The 13,041-nt window shown below is 48.9% G+C and overlaps 1 protein-coding gene across 5 annotated transcripts in view; it reads right to left on the bottom strand.

Moving 5' to 3' along the window:
• SULF2 (sulfatase 2) overlaps window positions 1–13,041 on the bottom strand; it is a 130,373-nt gene that overhangs the window by 38,281 nt on the left and 79,051 nt on the right. For all 5 annotated transcript variants that reach the window (XM_050745161.1, XM_050745160.1, XM_050745162.1 and 2 more), the window contains exon 4: window positions 7,653–7,804. In XM_050745161.1, coding sequence (XP_050601118.1) covers window positions 7,653–7,804 — 152 coding nt within the window. The remainder of the gene's footprint in view (window positions 1–7,652; window positions 7,805–13,041) is intronic.

Here is a 13,041-nt window from a genome sequence, read left to right as displayed (position 1 = left end):
ATTACTGCCATTGTGGCTTGAAAGCAGCTATCGGGAAAATGAATGGGCATGTCCGTGCTCCAGTAAAGCTTTATGTATGGATGCAGTTTTAATTTCATATATTTTTCACGTCATGAAAATTACTCTTAAAAGCTTTATTGTGGTAAAAAACCACGAGCGGTATGCTTTTTAACAAAGTTTTATCTGTGAAGTAGAGAACCGTTAACTCTAAGCACCATGTCGTACAGCAGATCTCTGGAACTGTTTCATCTTGCATAACTGAAACCTCATACATCTTGAACAGCAACTCCCCAGCTCCCCCTCCCCTGGGCCCTGCCAACCACCATTCTCCTTTTTGCTGCTATTGTCTGACTAATTTAGCTGCCTCATGTAAGTGGAATCATGCAGTATTTGTCCTTCTGTGTCTGGTTTATTTCACTTAGCATATAAGGTTCATCCACGTTGCTGCATATCATAAGATTGCCTTATTTTATTGTTTTATTTTGAGACAGAGTCTTGCTCTGTCGGCCAGGCTGTAGTGCAGAGGCACGACCTCGGCTCACTGCAGCCTCTGCCTCCCCGGTTTCAAGCGATTCTCCTGCCTCAGCCTTCCAAGCAGCTGGACTACAGGCATGCACCACCATGTCCAGCTAATTTTTGTATTTTTAGTAGAGAGACGGGGTTTCACCATGTTGGCCAGGCTAGTCTCGAACTCCTGACCTCAAGTGATCCACCTGGTTTGGCCTCCCAAAGTGCTGGGATTACAGGCATGAGCCACTGCGCCCAGCCGGATTTCCTTCTTTTTAAAGGCTGAATAACATTGCTTTTTTGTATATACCATGTGAAAACTGCTCTTCTTTTGATTGTTTTTCAACTAGTTGAAAATTAAAAACCATTCTTAGCTCAGGGGCCATACAAAAACCACTAGTCTGGGCCCACGGGCTGTGGTTTAGTGCATGGACTTTGAAGCCAGATGGCCTGGGTTCGAATCCTGCTTTATCACTTACTAGGCTGTGTGGCCTGGTTACATTACTTAGCCTCTCTGGGGCTCAGTTTTCTCATCTGACAGTTGGGAATACTAACAGTATATACCTCACAGACTATGGTGAGAAACGCATGGGTTAATTTATGTAAAATGATTCAAACAGTATCTGGTACATGATATGTCTAAATGAGTGTTAGTCATTATTCCCCAAGAACCATATGCCTGCAGTTTCTTTGTGAAAATTAAAATAGTACAAAGGACAGTGAAGTCTCATTTGATTAGATTACTCCTTACTGACCCCCCACCCACCCCCATAACCTTGGCTCTTCTGTCCCCTACTGAGAATAACCTTTCCAGTGTTTTATTAGGTAAGTTATAGTATCACTTAATGCATCTTTTTATATTATTAATCGCAGCATACTGTACATATTCATTTATCTGACAATACAGCAGTGAACAAAACAAATGAGCATTCCTGCCTTCAAGGGGCTCGTATTCTTATGAGAAGAGACAGATACTTTACAAATGAATCAGTAATATACACAGCGTATAACATGTCAGATGGTGATGTGTTGCAGTAAGGAGTGTGTGTGGGGGTGCCCTTATACAAGGTGGTCCAGGAAGGCTGAAGTGAGGTGACATTTCATTAAGGACCTGCGGAGTTCTGGAACTCGCTTTTCCCATTCTGCCTGCTGGGCTCAGGACATAAGGCAGACCTGCCCCATCCTGCCCAGGATCTTCCAGGGGAGGGATGCTTCATGGTCATTTAGTTATTTCGTGTATTGGTGGACTTTGCCGATTTCTTTCAGTAACAAACAAAGCTATAACCAACTGCTCTGTCACGCCATCTCCTGCATATGACTGAGGCTTCTCCAGACAGACAGAGAAGTGTACATGCTGCGGCAAGGGGTGGGGCACATTTAAGTTCATAGAATCTGCCGGGTTGCCCCCAGGCTGGCTGTGCACTGCCATCACCTCCCTGCAGAGTCACCCAACACCCAGGCCTGCTTTGACCAGCCACCTGGAAGCTTCTTCGGGGGACTCAACCCTAGGTCATTCTCACTTCGCTTCCCACCAACAACTGTCTTCCCTTCTCCAACCCTCTTCTACCTTTAGTGCTTGTCCTGTAGCACTGTTTTCTCATCACCACCGCCTCTCTGTCCGCCCTTGACATCTGGACTCCTTTGGTGGCATGTACCCACCTGAGGATTAGTGACTTGGGACAGAGTCCTCAGAGGCCTTCTGAGGGGGGCTTACGAAGGGCTGAGCTTCCTCCCTGCCTGGGCCTCTCAACAAGCCCCTCCCCGAGGCCAGCAGTGACGCTCTGCCTTGCCAGAGGCATCTTACTGCCTGAGTCTAGGGCCCAGGGCACAGGGCTCCTGAGCTCTGCCTCGGCTGGAACCCCGGGCTCACGCCTGTTCCCTTGACACCTGGGCTCCTGCTGCCCACTGCTACCCTCAGGATTTGAACCCTGGACCCGAGCCAGTTCTGACTTCACCGTCCCGCCCTCTGACCACATCCCTGTTAGAGCGTCTGTTCCCAGGCCCCTGGTAACTGGGGGGGTGTGGACAGGAATCCTCTCACGCCTCTCTCACAGGGCTGTTCTCATTCACACGAGGAGATGTGTGGGGGCGGGACACTGGGCAAAAGGACGGACGTTCTATGTCCCCATGCTTAGCCCCAAAAGAACCCTGAGCACCCCGGGATAACCTGATTATTGGGCTGCTCTGAGACGAGGCGTGGATGTGGTGAAGAATTTTAAAAAGGAGGGAATGTGTTTTTCAGGATATTTAGAGAATCCGCCTGCACTGAGGCTGGGAGGAGGGAAACAGCGTGCTTAGCCCTGGGACTGGAATTTATATTCCAAGGAGTCCATGCTGGACTGCCTCATCAGAACTTTGGAATTAATTCACTTGGGAGGCCGCAGGCCTACTATGTGCAGAGTAAGACTTGAGGGCAGGCGGAAGGCGGCTTCTGCCCCCTGGGCCTGGACCCATCAGACTTATGGGAAGCCGAGGATGACCTGTCAGAGGCAGAGGGATCTCCATGTGTGCCGGTGTTTCCAGAACAGAAGCGGGACAGAGTGTTTTTTGGCCGTTGAGCACCTAGTCAGCCTTCTCCTGGTGGAAACTCCATTCTTATGTGGGGCTCTATTCTCAGCCAAGGTTCCAGGGTAGAGCTCCTGCTACCCCCACGTCTGGCTCAGGAGTGGACCATGTGACTTATAGTCCAGGGAACCAGTCGTCCTCCCGGCTACACTGATTGGCTCAGGGACAGACATGGGACTGATCCAGAGCCAATGAGATGCACTGAGACTCACTGGGAATCCTGGGAGACAGATTCCCACGCCTGCAGCTGGCCAGGAAACTGGGAGGATGTAAGGAAGGTTACATTGCTACCAGGAGGAGAGAGAGCGTCTGTGAATACAGCCGAGCAGAAGAAAACAGAGCTGACAGTAGAGGGAAACCAACTCCATAGGGGTTCATTTGAACTCCTGGATCCACCCATGCCTGATACCCCTACAGCTGGTTTTCAGTTAAACAGGTGAATATATTTCCTCTTTGATTAAGCCAATGGGAGTTAAATTTCTGTTCATAAACAACTGCAAGCGCCTAGTCTGATTACAAAAAATTACCCTATAGTGGCCGGGTGCTGTGGCTCACGCCTGTAATCCCAGCACTTTGGGAGGCCAAGGTGGGTGGATCACTGAGGTTGGGAGTTCAAGACCAGCCTGACCAACATGGAGAAACCCCATCTCTACTAAAAATACAAAATTAGCTGGGCGTGGTGACACATGCCTGTAATCCCAGCTACTCAGGAGGCTGAGGCAGGAGACTCACACGAACCCAGGAGGTGGAGGTTGCAGTGAGCCAAGATCGTACCATTGTACCCCAGCCTGGTCAACAAGCGCAAAAACTCTGTCTCAAAACAAAAACAAAAACAAAAAACAACAACTAAGATGACTGTAATAACCAGCAAGCTTGTAGGTTGAAATGGCTCATACTGGGGATGACAAAATAGATGGGTGTGATGTGTGTGTGTGTGTGTGTGTGCGCATTAATGATGTGTGCACATCACTTAATGGTTTATATCACATCTTCATGTGCCAGACTGTGAGCTCCAGGAGGACCATGGCTGGGTCTGTTTTCATTCACCCTGGAATAGCCAGCACTTGGCATGGTGCCTGGCACACAGCAGGCTCTCAATGAATACTTGTTGGGGGTGGTGAATGAATAATGGAATCAAGTTTGACTAGTCCACTCCCCTCATATGATTGTTCTGAGTATCAGAAGTACTACATGTTAAACACCCAGCAGGGTGCCTGGTACACAGTAGGTGCTCAGTAAATGGAAGTGCACATGACTAAGTATGCAAGCGTATGCTCGTTTGTCAGATTTGGGAGTTGAGGCTCTTAGGAGTAGGCAGCATGTCCAAGATCACGTAATATGTGTCCAGGTTGGGGCTCTGAGCTTGATCCCACTGACTCCAAATGTGAAACTCACTGTACAGTCCCTGGAGGGTGTTGGCAGAATAATGACATGATGGGCTGAAGGGCCGCAGGCCTGTGGGTCAGGCGTGCTCAATTCATGCAGGATTTTAGAAGAGTCTGAAGTAGCTGCCAATATTTACCAATCAGGAGATTTCATAGGTAAAAAATACAAATTTGCAGCTTCTGCCGAAAAATAGGAAAACTGGCCGTCTGGGTCCACAGTTCTACCTGGGCCCGATCTGCCCCTTTTAGACAGACGCCTTCTCCACAGTCCCCACCAGTCCCTATTGTCCACTCACTCCCGGCTTGCTACCCTCTTTCAGTGATTGCCTGTTCTCTAGTGACTTTAACCTGGGGAGTCACAGTAGGCAGGGCCCAGGACTGGTGGCAGTGTGGAGGGGAAAAGAGAAAGAAGGATGGATTTGGCAGCCAGTCTGGGGAAAGAATGTACCAGCTGTGGGGGGATGTCAGAGCTGACTCTGATGATTCGGATGGGGCAGGAAGATTTGTTCATTTCTATGTTTCTTTTAAAATGGGACATCTGGATGAAACCTCACCGTCAGCCTCTCCTCCTCCTCCTCCTCCTCCTCATCTAAGCCAGGGGTCAGCAAACTACAGCCAAGCAGGTCCACTGCCTGTTTTTGGAAACAAAGCTTCCTTAGAACATGGCCATGCTTATTTGTTTGCATATTACCCATGGCTGCTTGCACATTATAATGGCAGACTTCAGCAGTGGTAACAGGACTGTAAGCCTTGTCAAGTCTAAAATATTTAGTATCCGGCCCTTTACAGAAAATATTTGTTGCCCTGATCTAAGCCACTACATACTGAGTATTTACTACGTGCAAGGGGGTGCTTCTAATGTTCTACATGTATTAACTCATGTGATCCTCAAAAGCCTCTGTGGTAAAACCATAAGGAAACACCACTACACGCCCAGCAAAGCAGCCCTGACAAAAAAGACACCACCAAGTGCTGATAAAGGATGCAGAGCAACTCCCATTTCTGGTTGGGAATGTAAACTGGTGCAACCTTTTTTTTTTTTTTTTTTTTTTGAGATGGAGTCTTGCTCTGTTACCCAGGCTGGAGTGCAGTGGCGCGATCTCGGCTCACTGCAATCTCTGCCTCCTGGGTTCACGCCATTCTCCTGCCTCAGCCTCCTGAGTAACTGGGATTACAGGCGCTCGCCACCACACCGGGCTAATTTTTGTATTTTTAGTGGAGACAGGGTTTCACCATGTTGGCCAGGCTGGCCTCGAACTCCTGACCTAAAGTGATCCACTCGCCTCGGCTTCCCAAAGCACTGGGATTATAGGCATGAGCCACTGCGCCCGGCCGGGTGCAACATCTTAACACATCCTATGTCCCAGCAACTCTTCTTCGGGCGTGTAACCAAAATAAATGGGCACATATGTCCACTAAAAGCCATGGACAAGGATGTTCATGGCAGTTTATAACAGACCCAAACTGGAGACAACCAAATATCCATGAGTTGTTGAAGGGATAAATACAGATCTCACAGACACCGCACTGGGTGAAGAAAGGTAGACGCAGAAGAGAACAGACTATACGATTCCATTTAGGTGCAGTTCTAGAACAGCCAAAACGAATCCACGGTGACAGAAGTCGGAGTAGATGCCATCCCCAGGGTGGGGTTCATGACTGGAGAGGGGTCCCAGGGAGTCTTCCGGAAATGCTGTACGTCTTGATCGGAGCCGTGGTGAGACAGATGCACGCATATTTGAAACAGATGCACACGTATGTGAAAATTCACTGAGCGGTCCACTTAAGATCTGTGCGTGCTACCTCATGTCAATTCATCTTAAATTAAAAATAGAAAAAACGACGACTGAGGATCAGCCACCTCAGCAGGTGCTTAGGCAGGAACCACTCACTCTGAACACGCACACACCCTGTGCTCAGCAACGCTGCTGTGAGGAGCGGGTGTAACAGAAACGAACCCCTGTGCTCACCAGGAACTAGGTTCTAGACGGTGCTCAGCGGCACTATGTGTAATAACCCTAAACTGGAAATACCTAAATGCCCAATGAAAGTAGAATAAATAAACAAATTGCGGTATAAGCGCATGACGGAATGCTGGGCAGCAAGAATGAACTCAACATAATACCAAGCAAGAGAAGCCGGAGGCAGAGAGAATCTGTAACGCTAAGAGTCTGAATCATCGTTATGCTCGTGGGAGGGCTGTCGAGTGGGGGGAATTCCGTGAGGGGACTGCTGCGGGCGGTGGTGACATTCTCTTCTTGGCCTACCTGGGTGCTCGTTACACATGTCCGTTCAGTTTGCAACAAGCCCTTGAGTGGTACACTCTGTATATGTACTTTCTGTAAGAATATTCTGTCTGGGCAAAATGTTAAAAAACCAAACTCTTGGAAACAGAGACTATTCTTTGAGAAATGAATACACTTTTCTTTTTTCTTTTTTTTTTTTTTTTGAGACGGAGTCTTGCTCTGTAGCCCGGGCTGGAGTGCAGTGGCCGGATCTCAGCTCACTGCAAGCTCCGCCTCCCGGGTTTACGCCATTCTCCTGCCTCAGCCTCCCGAGTAGCTGGGACTACAGGCGCCCGCCACCTCGCCCGGCTAGTTTTTTGTATTTTTAGTAGAGACGGGGTTTCACGGTGTTAGCCAGGATGGTCTCGATCTCCTGACCTCGTGATCCGCCCGTCTCGGCCTCCCAAAGTGCTGGGATTACAGGCTTGAGCCACCGCGCCCGGCCCACTTTTCTTTTCTTTTTTAAAGACACAGTCTTGCTCTGTCACCCAGGCCCAAGAGCAGTGGCAAGATCTTGGCTCACTGCAGCCTCAAACTCCCAGGCTTAGGCAATCCTCCCATCCCAGCCTCTCCAGCAGATGGGACCATAGGCATGTGCCACCACACCTGGCTAGTTTTTGTATTTTTTGTAGAGACAGGGTCTCGTCATGTTGCCCAGGCTGGTCTTGAACTCCTGGACTCAAGTGATTTGCCCACCTTGGCCTCCCAAAGTGCTGGGATTACAGGTGTGAGCCACTGTGCCTGGCTGAGAGATGAAAAAACTGAGAATGAGGAGGTGGATGTAAAATGCTCAAGGTCACACTTTTAAGTGTCTGAGTCACAATCTGAACCTAGGTAGTCTGGCTCCCGAGTTGGGCCCCTAACTGCTGGGCCTCACGGTCTCTCCCAGGCCGGAAAGGTCGCAGCTTACCTTGGAGTAGTCGGAGCCGTGCTTCTCTTTCACCCCGTTCCGACACAACGTGTAGTTATAAAAGCGGGAGTTTTTAAGAAGTCCGACCCACTCCTTCCAGCCGGGCGGCACGTAGGAGCCGTTGTATTCATTAAGATACTTCCCGAAGAAAGCTGTGGAGAGAGATGGATCAGGAGGCCACGTGAGAAAGTGCCTGATGATGTTTATTAAACCATTGTATTGAGTATGCACACCTGCTCTGCCATGGAGCCCCCTGGCACACGGGGCCAATGGATCCCTTCTCCAATGTTATTACATGCATTGAATACAAGACATAGGGTTACAGAGAAAATCAATTGTTTGGAAATACGGTTATCAAAACACCAAAAGCATTTGCTATACGGTGTGTCTTTGAGTTTTATTTCAGATGGAGTCTTGCTCTATTGCCCAGGCTGGAGTGCAATGACACGATCATGGCTCACTGCAACCTCTGCCTCCTGGGTTCAAGCGATTCTCCTGTCTCAGCCTCCTGAGAAGCTGGGATTACAGGCGTCTGCCACCATGCCTGGCTAATTTTTTGTATTTTTAGTGGAGACGGGGTTTCACCATGTTGGCCAGGCTGGTCTCGAACTCCTGACCTCAGGTGATCTGCCTGCCTTGGCTTCCTAAAGTGTTGGGATTACAGGCATGAGCCACCATACCTGGCCTACTGTGTCTTTTAAAACCTTGTAGACTGTGATCATTTCAAAACAGTTACAAGTGAAAATATTTGATTTTGTGATATCTGCAACAACTGCAATGGGATATTAAAATACTGGTTTCTACAGATGACAAAGCTATAGATTCTGCCAACATACTGTGGTTTATGGCCTATGCTCATATTGGAAGCAAATGCTAAGTTTCAGCTATAGGTTAGTGAAAATGAGACTGTAATTATTTTTCCCCATTGAAGTTTGTGGATCCCTTGGATTCTGTCTACTACACAGCAACCAGAATGGCAAACATTAAAAAAATGGGCAACACTAAGTATGGGTGGGGATATGGGACAACTTGAGCCCTCACACACTGGGTGGCTGCCCCAACTGGTCCAGCCACGGTGGGGAACTCTTTGGCCGTGTCTGCTAAATTTGAACGCATTGATAACTTCTACCAAGCAATTTAAATCTTGGGTATTTACCCAATAGAAAAGTATTCGTACATTCACCTAAAGTCAGGTGTAAGACATGACAGCACATTTGTAATAGTAAATAAGTAGAAACAAATGAAATGTTTATCAACAAAAGGATGGGTAAAGAAATTGTTGCGTATTTAGAGAATGGAAGGCTGCATTGAAACCTGAATGAAAGACCTAGTGCTACATTCAAGAACAGGGATGCATCTCAGCAACCTAAGAATGTTAAGAGAAATAAACCAGATACAAAAGAATACATGCCATATGACCTCATCTATGAGAACAGGCCAAACTAACCTATGGTGTTAGAATAAGAACAGTGGGTATCCTGGAGACGGGGGGGATGGTGGGTGGGAGCAGCAAGGGGTGTTTAATGAATGGTCTTGTTCTGTGTCTTGCTAGAGCAGGTGGTTCACTTGGTGACACCTCACTGGCCTGGACATTTGGGAGCCGTGCACTTTTCCACATGCATGCGTTACATCAACAACAAAGCTTAAAGAAAATCATCCTAATTCATCGGGAAGGGGATGTGCCTAAAAACTCTCTGTGATGAGGAGACAGACAAGTCCTCTTCATGGTCTTCTTCTGTTTTTATTTTGCATGTACATTTTTTTTTCTTTGAGACACATCTCACTCTGCCACCCGGGCTGGACTGTAGTGGCACCATCACGGCTCACTGCAGCCTCAACCTCCCAGGCTCAAGTGATCCTCCCGCCTCATCATCCCGAGTAGCTGGGACGACAGGCGCATGCCACCATGCCTGGCTTATTTTTGTAGTTTTTGTAGAGAAGGGGTTTCACCATGCTGCACAGGCTGTTCTTGAACTCCTGAGCTCAAGCGATCTGCCTGCCTCAGCCTCCCAAAGTGCTGAGATTACAGGCGTGAGCCATGGTGCCTGGTTTGCATGTACAATAACTGCCGACTAGAGACAGCAATCCTATTCTAGTCCTCTCTTTCTAGATGAGGACGCCACGGTTCTGAAATTTCTGACGAGTATTGTTGAGAGCACAGAACACGAGCGTTCCAGGCAGTTGTAGGGATGTAAGGAGATCTTGCTAACAGAAGCTCGGCGCTGGGCCTTGTGCATGTGAGCACTCAGCTAAGAACTCAGGATGAAAAGAGAAAGGCCGGGGAGGTGAACCCCCAGAGGAAGGACAGTGGGTGGGATGGGGCTCTGGTGCCCCTAGAGGAGAGGACAACCCATCCACCAGTGTCCCTGGAGAAAGTACAGAGCCACCTGGCCGTGGGAGAGCTGCGATGGAGCTGGCTCCCTCTGCAGGGGTTTTCCTGGTGACCTGGGAGATGTCTGACACTTTCCGGGAGGGGGAAGACCCCTTAGGAACCCAAGCAGCGGGATTCTGGAACTCCCAAAATACAAGGCAAAGGGGAGCACTTCATTAAATAACTCGCCCACCATGCAGGGCTGGGAGGTGACCACTCCAGAGGGAGGAGCTGATGAAACACCTCCTAGAAGGATCTGGGTACACAGGAGAGGTGAAAATAGGAAGGGAGGATCCCCTAGCAGCCTCAGGGGTAAGGTCCAGGATGGAACCTCCCTTTCTGTGGGAGGATGGAGCAAAAATAAACGGGAAGAACCTGGCGTTCTGCAGAGGAGGAGGCGGGGAACCGGCTGCAGTCTCTGAGTCATATCCAGTTTTCACAGAGTGAAATGTAATTAGGTGGTGGGTGCCTAATTAAACAGCGACTGGGCGTCCCTGGCTAGGTGTCAGGGAGTCACTGATGGAGTGGGAGGCAGCATGAGAGTCCTGGGCAAGCTAAAGGCCTGCACTTCTCTTTCTCTGGCACCTGGAATGTTGGAGATGCCTCAATGCATCCAGCTCCTCAAAGCAGTGGCTCTTGGCCAGAAGGTGGGTAATCTCTGTCCCCAGGAGACACTTGGCAATGTCTGGAAACATTTTTGGTTTCATCACAACTTGGTGTGCTATTGATATCTGGTGGGTGGAGGCCAGGGATGCTGCTCAATATTCGCCGACGCGCATGGCAGCCCCCACGCTACGAAGACTGAGCCAGGACAAAATGTCAGCAGCCCCTAATCCAATAACCCTTTTTTTTTTTTTTTTTTTTTTTTTTTTGGAGAGAGGGTCTCTGTTTTCCAGGCTGGAATGCAATGGCGTGATCTCGCCTCACTGCAACCTTCACCTCCTGGGTCCAAGGGATTCTCTTGCCTCAGCCTCCTGAATAGCTGGGACTATAAGCGTGTGCCATGATGCCCGGCTAATTTTTGTATTTTGAGTAGAGACGAGGTTTCACCATGTTGGCCAGGCTGGTCTCGAACTCCTGACCTCAAGTGATCCACCTGCCTCGGCCTCCCCAAGTTCTGGGACTACAGGCGTGAGCCATCGTGCATGGCTGAGAAACCCTCTCTTATTTAAATAAACCTGTCTATGGTCCAACCCTCTAGCATCTCACCCTTCAGGTCTTTAGAGCCATGTTGTGAGAGCCAGGAAGGCCCCTGGAGACCAAATGTAGGTCAGGAAACCAGATTTCCTAAGCCTAGTGACCTTGACCCCCACCTCTGACGCTGCCCTCCATGTGGGGGGCTCCACTCCTGTAACATTCCTGGCCTCTCTCCATGCTCTCCTGCACCTCCTCCGAGGGGGACAATATACAGCAGAGGTCACCAAACCTTTTCTGTAAAAGCCAGATAGTCAATATTTTAGGCTTTGTGGTCCAGAGGGTCAAAGGGTCTCTGTGACAACTACTAAACCCTGCTATTGTTAAAAAGAAAAAAAAAAAAGTCACAGACAAGATATAAACAAGTGGGCGGGGCTATGTTCCAATAAAGCTTCATTTACCACAACAAATGGAGGGCCTGGTTAGGTCCACTGGCTGTGGTTTGCTAACCCCTAGCATGTGTCTGGTGGGTTTGAAGGGCCAAAGTGGGCATGGGTAGCCCAATCCTTCCTGTGCTTTTCCTCTGGGGACTGAACTGCCCCCAGGGAGTGCTAGCTTTCAGGAGGCTTGTCCTGTCCGCGTAGGGAGGAGAGGTGTGGACCAGCATGAGTAAAAAGTCCGTCACACTCGGAGTTTAGTCAGGAAGCCCAAACGCCCTCAGAAGGAAGCCATGCCCTCAAACCTAGCCTTCACCAGATTCATCGGAGTGCAGTGTTGACTGGCATCTGCTGACTCCCGGGTTTGATTTCTTAATCGGCTCAGGACCTCAACAAGGAAGAGGGTAAAATAAGCCCCCTCATAAATTGGTATTCCCATTTTTCTAAGAAAAAAATGAGCTTTATTATTGTTATTACTATTATTTTTTTGAGATGGAGTCTTCCTCTTGTACCCAGTCGGGAGGACACTGGTGTGATCTCAGCTCACTGCAACCTCCGCTTCCCAGGTTCTAGCAATTCTCGTGCCTCAGCCTCCTGAAGAGCTGGGATTACAGGCGTGACCATCACGCCCAGCTAATTTTTGTATTTTTAGTAGACACAGGTTTTTGCCATGTTGGCCAAGCTGGTCTTTAACTCCTGACCTCTGGTGATCCGCCTGCCTTGGCCTCCCAAAGCGCTGGGATCACAGGTGTGAGCCACCCCGCCTGGCAGAGTTTTATTATTTTTCACTCTTCTTTTTTCTCCATTTCCCCTATGCCCCACTTTGCCCTTTAGAAATGCAATTATAACCTTTTACCTCCCCTACACCAGACAGTCTCTTCAGGCCAAGTTCATCTAATCACCCGCTTAGAGGCTCCGGAGCGGAACTCTTACTCACCAGGAGGTTGCCTCGAGAGACAATGGTCCATCTACAACCCAAAGTATGCCTGCTGTGAAACTCCCTCCCAGGTGCAGAGCTTCTGGCCACCCTTAGAACCTAGTTCCACCCACAAAGGCACCAGTGGCTGTCAGCTGACTTCCCGGTGGATGAAGTACTTGAGTGAGATATGCGGACCCCCCAGCACTCACTTCCTCCCCTGTGTGCCATTCATGCCAGGCTCCCTTTTAAAAGCACCTCCTTTCTGCTCCTAAAAGCAAAGCAGTACTCTTAAGGCAGGAAGACTGTACTTCTTCCCTTAAGCTAGCTTTGGAATAAAAAATCACTTTCCTTATACCAGATCTCGCTCTTACTACCTGCGTTTTGGTTACACCCCCCCCTACAGAGCCCCGACACTTTCTACTCAGAGCAAACAATACTGGCAGTGATGTAAAAGATTCCTTTTGAAACAACTGAAGTCCAGGGTGAAACAATCTGGAGTAAAACGTTAATAGAATCAGTGTAACTGGG

Source organism: Macaca thibetana, chromosome 10 (genome assembly GCF_024542745.1).
Source record: "Macaca thibetana thibetana isolate TM-01 chromosome 10, ASM2454274v1, whole genome shotgun sequence".
Lineage (NCBI taxonomy): Eukaryota > Metazoa > Chordata > Mammalia > Primates > Cercopithecidae > Macaca > Macaca thibetana.
This window is presented reverse-complemented; position numbering and strand designations above follow the sequence as displayed.